The following is an 8,660-nucleotide window of genomic DNA, read 5'->3' as shown; positions in this document are numbered from 1 at the left end:
CTCTCTCTCTCTCTCTCTCTCTCTCTCTCTCTCTCTCTCTCTCTCTCTCTCTCTCTCTCTCTCTCTCTTGTCGCAACTATCATTCCGTGTCCCGTAGCCTTCACAGAGCGCGTATGCTGCACGTCCGGAGCAGTGAGCCATGCCTCGCGCGTCCTAGACCCATATCGATCCGAGCAACCCTAGGTCGCTGTTTCGCGGGCCACGCGCGCCATGGCGCCACTCATCAACCGCGCTGTGGGTACCAGAATGAGCGGGAAGTTCGCATTAGTGGCCACCACTGCTCCACTCACGGAGCCACAAGGACTTGGGTAAACCTTGGAGTTGGACTAGTCGGTACGGCTCGGGGGTTGCGCTAGAACGCATGTAGAACTAGTACGCTCATTAAAGCCCGGAATGCTTTTTTTGTCGTCTGCACTCTTACCTCTGTGTTTCTCCTGTATACAGTCACATATCTTATGGCACCATCGCGCGGGGAAACACTTACCCATGTTACTTAAAATAGGTCCAACACATTCAAAATCAAGCGATACGTATCATTAGCGCCAGCAATTTTCGTATCTATAGCTCACTTATTTCATTAGTCTTGCAATTATTTTATTTGGGCTACTAAAGAACTAAATTTACTTTCAGTCCATTTACACTTATTCTGCACTCAATATGAACACGACCAGGTTTGCCTCTCGATAAATTCTTTCTCCCGATTATCCATAATGATTACGAAAAAAAGGTATCCATTTCAGTGCCATTAGACTCTGGAACCATCCGCCTCATACTACAAAGTCCCTAATATCATTATCTGCTTTTAATACAGCACTAATAGTGTGTCTGTTGTGGTGCAGTTAGGTGTTTTTGTTCGTTTTCATAACGCGTCTCCTTGCTTTATTTTTGTACTTTGGTGTAAAATAAAAAAAAAACACGATACAATGTCCCTGCTAAAAGGAAAGAAAGTTTTTGCAGTATTTGTGATGTTGTTAGTAGGTACAGGTAAACCTGGATGTAACGAATTTCTGGATTTAACGAAGCTTTTTTTCTCATTGCCACCCCCATGAAAGCCATTGTTTCGTGACCTCTATGGAACGAAGCTGTGCGGATGTTAACCATAATATAACGAAGTCACTAAGTTGATCTGTCATTGTTTTACCCCTTTTATTGAAAAATAGGCCGGAGAAACTCATTTATTTAGCGAGTACTAGCAATACTGTATGAAACCAGAAGCTAGGAGAGCGTGTAGAATTGCCTAAAAACGAAATTTGTCACGGTGATGATTATGAAAAAAGTGGCTACTCCCATGCCGTGGTTAACGCAGCAAACCCTTCTTGTTTTTATTGTTTTTTTTTTTTTGTAGCATGGCACAGCACAAGGTATCAAGGTAACTACACTTCACTTTGTTTTTTAGCCGCACCGCAAACTACCGGCGTACCCACGTGGGAGTGCGGTGTCGGTTCAAGCAAAGTGCTAGGCCGTCCTGTCGGCGTGTAGTCACGCGTCTCCGCTGCTACATGTTATTTGTCCGCGGTGATGAGTTCTTCTGCCACAAAACGAAAAGTTTCGTCTTTTCAAGACATGCTCGCAATTTCAAATTCCGCCTACTCCGTGGAGAAAGAAGAATGTCGCTACCCGGTACAGTATCCCAGCTAGCACCCTCTCAACATGTTCGAGTGCAGAAAGGAGCATGACTTTCGCAAAAAGGCGCACTTTCATTATGCCACCAAAGTTACACTTAAGCTACGCTTGTGAATATGTGGGTAAGTGACCTCGCCTCCTTGGGGAACCGTTTATAGTGCCTAAGCTCGTGCAAAAGCAGCAGGCGCAACTAACCTAGTTTTTCCCAGTGGAATGAATCCTTGAAGGGTGAGTTCAGGCGAGCGTGAACTCAAAACCTTCATGTAACGAAAACCTGTATGTAACGAAAAATTGCGAACTTTTGTCAACTTCGTTGCATCCAGGTTTAACTGTACTGTTGGTCCACTTGATAGGGGTTTTTGGAGTGTTGAATTTCATTTTGTGCTTCCTTTGAGTATACCAATTACTCTCGTTCTCACTGCGTTATGTAAACATTTACCGATACCAACTACTAAGTAGTTAACTACTTTTCAGCCTTTTGGCTTAGGGACTTCCGTCGGTATAGCCAAGCGTACGTACTATTTTCTTTGAAATCAATAAACCTGCTTGCTTGGTATTCTCTGTTTTCTATGCTTTGAAGGCTGTATTTGCCAAACTTTGCTGTTTTTATTTTACCATGTGTTTTCCCAGATGAAAATTATTCCGCGGCATCGGCGCAATAGATATAAATGCATGTAAAAATTTGGTGCCCTTCCATTCTGTGAAGGTGCATGACCAGCGAAGAGTCGATGGAGTGCACGAAACAAGCAACATTTGTTTGTAATTTGCGATTGAGCATACCTCCTAGCCATTTAGTTGAATGAAACATCGAAGAACTCGAGCTTTATTCTAGCGAACAAACATCGGGCTGTCTGTTACCTTGCCGCGTCGTAGGCATCTTACCGTCTGTGTAATGCAACCTAATCCGCTCGACCAGTGAAGACACTGGACAGGTCGCAATGGGCTGTTTGACGTCCGCGTGTAAGCCTCCCGCCAGGGAAACGGTCACGTCATCAATGAGGGCATGGAACCTAACTCCGCGTGCACGCCCCCCCCCCCCCTTCCTCCCTCCCCTTCCCGCACCTGCACGCAAAAACCGGCAATCGCTCTTTCTTATGTGCGCGTGCTTAAACCTGAAAGACACCGGCAAATGAGGGGTAGGCGGTGGAGAAAAGGAGCGCCGGAGCAGTGCCAAGCAAAGCGGATTCACCGGGATGAACACTGGGAGGGATAGACATATACTGCTTCGCAGTAAGAAGAACCAAGCATGCTTTGCTGCGCCTGGTAAAGAAAAATGCAAAACACACCCGCGCTTCGTACGCGTGATCCGGTTGGCGCGGGCTTTTTAATTGCTGAGAAGGACACCAGATGACAGCCTCGCGTCTCTCGTAGCAACCGAGCGTTGCCGAGGGGAGTTTTGTTTTCCGTGCCCGGTCGGCGGTCGAACGCGGCGCATTCCTGAGACCGTGCGCTACACTGTTTGCTCGCCTTTCGCTACAAATCGATGCCAATGTGCAGAGCGCGAGCGCTGCCTGGTTGTGACATAAATGAGGACACCTCGGTTTGCAGCTTCCGCTGTTCTGCAGCTTCTCTTCGTTCGTTGGCACACGCACCTGTGCAAGTTCGATGTAGAGTTGTGCTCCTAGGGCGCGTTCTCGACTGGTGATCGCTCATGCTCTCTGGATTCCAGTCATCCCCGGTGGAGTGCTGCCGGTATCAAGTTCCCGATGCATTCGCGCCGATCCTTACCGGTGCGCCGAATGCTCCCGTCTGCTTAGCCCACGAGCCAACGAGCCACGTCGAACAACTGTGCCGCTGGAAGAGAACGGCGAAAGAGCGCCCCCGACAAAGCGCCTCGTTCGCGAAAGTGTCTTAGTTTGCTGCGGGAGCTCTGCTCCACTCCGCATAATTTTGCGCAAGCGAGGACAGCTTGACATGAACCGGGAAGACAGAAACTGCATGGCGCTGATAAATACTGCAAGTGTGCAAACACATGGTCTAGATCTACATTTGTTGAAGAGTGCGTTGTGTGGACTTCCGAAGTTTCCTAACTGTATAACTGCTACGTAACACTAATGCAAACCACCAAGAAAAGACTGCAGTGATTTGATCGCGGGACGCTGGACGTCGCTGTTGTGGAAGTTGTCAAGCAGGCAGCCACGGTTGATAAGACGACAGCTTTCTTCCGAGGCAGCATCGCGAACGCCTCAGCGCCGCACTCGCCGAGAGGCTTTTTACGCAGCGCTGCGGAGTTCCGAAGATTCTTGTGAGGCTTTCTCACTTCCTGCGGGAAAGAAGAAAAGAGGAAAGGTTGATACCGTACCCGGTAGCATCATGTTTCTCAGCCGCACAGAGCCCTAGTAATTATACTGGAGATTCCGCCGGTTCATGCTTCGGGGAGCACATCACAGTGGCTCGAGAATAAAGGCCCGTTCAATGTGCTAGGGGACAGGCTGAACAGAAAAGGAAGACAACTCCTACAATGATTATTTCGAAGGACAAACTTGCGCAAACCGTCCAGGACAAGATGGTGTCGAAGAACGCACCCATATTGGGATTTCAGACGAGCTCTGAATGAGAAGCCTGCTCTAGACTCACCCTCAAGCCTGCAGGAAATTCTCGGGGGCCTCTGCAGCCTTACGTGAGGGAAGGGAAAGCGTGCCTACTGCGTGCAAATATGGCGGTTTATTTGGACTGTCGTATAGAAGACGTGGGCCTGTCGTCTGCAGTAAAGACCCGGCTGTCCTGTTTCCGCGGGGGAGCCCTCTTTGCGGTGGCCTTCCGCGACAAGGACTACGGTAGCGTGCGGCTTCTCTCCGAAGAGGGCGTACCGCTTCCAAGCGAGTTGCCGAGGAAGTCTGGAGCACAGGTAAAGCGGCCAATGAGGTAGGGGCTTTTACGCGCATTGAGTATCAGCATTGCGTCATGCACCTGATTCGGGAAAATTGTAGAGTGGCCTAAACTATTACTTGTATTACTTTAGGCCGCTTTGCAAAAGTCTGGCGTGCCGCAGCGGCATTTTCCTTTTGAAACAAGCACCATGTAGCGTTGCAGCGAGGAGTGTCGCCATCGGGGAGAGTTATGGAGATTAAGCCCTGTTTACCTTGGTTGTAGTTGCTGGCTATAGATGGAAGCAAAAAGTACTACCACATAATTAGTTTTGTAGAAACCGTGAAAAAGCACTAAACTGCCCATGTGGAATTCGTAGCAACTAGGTTTAATACATGCTACTAACGCTTTTGCAAGTCCTTTGTATATGTCAAGCAAAAAAACGTTCCCAATTTTCCACGTCTGCACTGCACGACCGCTCGCATGGTAAACGTCTCGTCACCGACACCAGCCATGTTCGCGTACAGGTCGCGGAGACACGACTGTTGCGGCAAAAAAATAATGAGCGCTGCCTATTTTCCGTGCTGCATTGACGCGGTTTGTAGCTGTTCTGCTGGTACACAGGCCCCTACATAGTTGAAACTTGAATGTCCCTGAACAAGGAAAGCTCAAGACTAAAACGCAAAACATGTGTACGCGCTTACGTACTACACTCACCATTTCATACATTTATACCACGGCCCTAGATGAGAGTGCCCCAAGCTTTTATTATTTTTCAGTTTGTCGATACGCGTGACAGCAGTTACGCTCCAGCGCAAAGCCAATCGTGGCTCTTCAATGCTATCAACAGCGTGCGCATGGAATCCCACAGCATACTGCGAGATCAGCCGGAAGGGGATTTTCAACATTCACTTCTGCTCTGCCAACACCCGCTTCTTACGAGCCTCATCTAAGTGAGGCTCGTACGAATCAGGGAGGCTCGCACGATCCTAAGTGATTATTGCCGCATCGAAGTGGAAGCAGCCGGCAAGCGCTCCGCTTACAGTCGGAGGTCCCTCGCGGTATCCATCAACTTACACATGCGCCGTGAAAAGTACCGTATAATACCAATTCTCTGGAGCTGCATTTTGGGACTCATAGCAATGGCGTTCTATATGAATTAATGTTGCGCGGCCAGTGCGGCAGGCCTCGTCCGCCTTGGCCGAACCTTCTGCACTCATGCGGAGGCAGACAGTCCAGATGAACACGCCTTACCGATGCTGCGTGACGTTTCCTTTGCAACTGCAGAGCAGGCGATCTGTGTGATAGGAACCAGAGGGCATTCTCCCGAGAGTAGTCGTACGCGAGGGGATAATGGGGAGCGAATCTGGAATTAAGTTTGCTGCAAATGGCTCCGAGCACCGAAAGCGCTAGCGCCGCCGCTGCCAGGTAGCCATTCCCTCCCACTCTGCCTCCTCGTCCCCTGCCTGTGCGAGTTTCTTTTGCAAGCCACATTTCCGTCCCACTCACCACTCCCCCCTTCTCCTCTTAGTTTCCTTCCTTGGTTTGGCCTTCTATCGTTTCTTCCCCCTCATATCCCCGCTCCTCTCCCCTCTTCTAGTCAGGTAGGGTGGCAAGCTTAGCTAGTTGGTTCAAATTGAACTTCATGACGAAAAACAGCGCAAGAAACACAGGGACAAAAGAAGGGGGGACGACGCACACCGCTGACCTCGTAACTGAATTTTTATTTGAAAGACTTGAAACACGTACTTATACACGAAGCCGTGCAATCACGTGGGCGGATGACACCAGCAATGCATGTAATCGGCCACAAGTTAACATCCTCAAACCGTGTGGCTCGTGACGTTGCTCCGAATGCTAGAAGTGATTGCACTGTGCCAGGGGATAATAAATTGAAATTCCTTTTCCAGTAATGACACAGAATGAGCACTAGCACACTTACCCTCGTCCCTTCTTATATGAAAAGCCTCTATTATCTCTCTGACATGCTGATGTTTGTGTTTGACGACTACTTTTGTATCCTTAAAGACCGGGAACAACCACTACACTTTTTGCAGTGCTGTGCAATGTGTGAATCCTCATCTCCCTTCCAAGAACGTCTATGCTCCATGAGCTGAATGTGAAGGCACCGGCCCGTTTGCCCAATATAAACTTGACAGCAGAAAAATGTAATCCGATACACCACACCAACACTGCAAGGCACAAATCTTGACACATGCATGTTTAACTCCACAGCGTCCACGTGTAGCTTAATCTGACAACTTTTTATCTACCGCGCTAGATATCTTTCCTAATTTGCTTGGCGCCGAGAACAGGGCGTTTACACTTTAACGTCCCGCTACAGTCTTTAGACCATGGGACAACATGTGCACACATGGCACGACCGAGAAGTATTTTTCCTTAGGCTCAGCTTCCCTGTGCGCTACCGAAGCAGATTGCACCCATTTTTGTACTTTGCCGACGGCAAGACGTATTACATGCTTGATGTACCCGGCCGACGTCAGCCTTCCTAATTGTTCATAAAAACTGTTGTCATACCGATGGACGCACGACTTGGCAAAAACGCAGCGTATGGAAGATACAGCTACAGATACAGCTATTCACAATCTTGGAACGCCCAGAATTGACATTGAGCACCGGCTTCCTTGACCTACGGCTACGCTTCCAACACGTCTTCTTTCAATGGACAAGTTCAGGTTCAATAACTGAATCCGGTTTTCCTTTGGGAGCTCGAACGTAAATTTTAGACCTATGCTGCACTCCTTAAAAAAATGTGACTACTTCAAGTACCCTGCGCACGAGATGACAAGGTTCTGTAAAACCTACAAACCGTCAACATACCTGTGCATATCTAGCTTAAGTTACTTTCAAGAGTTCTGTCAACCTTAGCCTTAAAAATACTGCTATGCACTGGAGCCTCCTTTGAGCCTATGCAAATTCCACTTTTGTGCGCGTACAACCAATCTCGCCAATCAACAAGGGTAGAATTAAGATACGATAAAATCTCAAGGAGACTGCTAATATCCCGCTCTTGCTCATGAATTGCACTTTATCGTTGTCATCCGGTATAGATTCCCTGACGGATGTCCGAAGTTTGTCATGCGTCAGGGTGCAATACGGATATACTTCCACGGTGAACGTTTGACAAGCACCAGGGTTATGTTCTTCGAGGTATCCCACAACAGCTCCGGGATTTAACACCCAGAATGGGTGTTAATCGACGAATTCAGGTGAATCGACGAATCTGAATCGACGAATTCAGGTGCTTCTGCAGGTATGCAGACATGCACGAATGCCACGTCTTGTTCCCAGATACTGTTGCACCGACCCGTACCTCTATCTTGTGCGTTTTGGCTGCAAATAACACCTCTAAAACATTATCTTTAACCTCTCTCACAGAGGACACTTATTTTTGCAGATTGCAGTTTAGTAGTGCTACTGCACGTTCTTTTACCTCGCTTGGCTTTTCTTCCGCTGTTTCGTAGTCAGCGCTTTTTCGTATAGGCTGATTCAGTAAGGACAACAAAACAATATACTTTCTTATCTACGACGATTACATGCAACTCAACTAAAACATCCATTAACGGGTGGTAAGGTTTGTGACGTAAGCTCGTACCTTCGGTTCCAGAGTAGACATCAACACTCTCGGAAAAAAAAAAACTTTGGGCGTTCACTTTCCTTGACGGGACGTGCAATGGCCCAGGCCATCACCAGTTAGCAGTTTCCTTGAGATTCGCTATCAGCCGCGCTCTTCAAGCGTCGGCGGAAGTACTTCATCGGTGCTAACAGGAAACTGCATGCAACTGAGGCAGCCAAATACGAGGCCTCACCGGAATCAGGAGCACAGAGTAGCGGCAACTTGAGTGTGAAAAGGAGGACAATTGTACTACAGCCGCGAGGAAAGAAAAGATACGCGATTTGAGCAGGTGCCGCGCCTGCGCACTGAAGTTTGTTGCTGAGCAGACATGGTCGCCAGCCGTGATCGCAACTTCCTCCACCACCAAACCGCATCTTCGACGACCTAAAATGGCGGCGGCGCCAACATTGTGTCACCCAGCTTTGAAAGGGAGCAAACCATTAACGTCAGGCTCTCCAAAACCAAGGAAAGCCTACATTGCTGCCAGAAACTAAATAAAATGCATCCCAATATGAAACAAAAATGAGTATATATCATATATGGCTTGTAATTGCACCAATTTTAAAATAAAATAATAATTTTTGCGGTTGTG

At 48.1% G+C, this 8,660-nt stretch overlaps 1 protein-coding gene across 1 annotated transcript in view; it reads left to right on the top strand.

The window, feature by feature from the left end:
* The first annotated feature begins 3,461 nt into the window (after window positions 1–3,461).
* Window positions 3,462–8,660, top strand: part of LOC144176849 (intraflagellar transport protein 140 homolog) — a 78,939-nt gene continuing 73,740 nt past the window's right edge. Inside the window, exon 1 of the mRNA XM_077705236.1 lies at window positions 3,462–4,471. Within this exon, the coding sequence (XP_077561362.1) occupies window positions 4,280–4,471 (192 nt within the window). The 5' untranslated portion in view covers window positions 3,462–4,279. The remainder of the gene's footprint in view (window positions 4,472–8,660) is intronic.

Source organism: Haemaphysalis longicornis, unplaced genomic scaffold (genome assembly GCF_048455015.1).
Source record: "Haemaphysalis longicornis isolate Haplotype H1 unplaced genomic scaffold, Haemaphysalis longicornis Haplotype H1 scaffold_1, whole genome shotgun sequence".
In the NCBI taxonomy this organism is placed as follows: domain Eukaryota; kingdom Metazoa; phylum Arthropoda; class Arachnida; order Ixodida; family Ixodidae; genus Haemaphysalis; species Haemaphysalis longicornis.
This window is presented reverse-complemented; position numbering and strand designations above follow the sequence as displayed.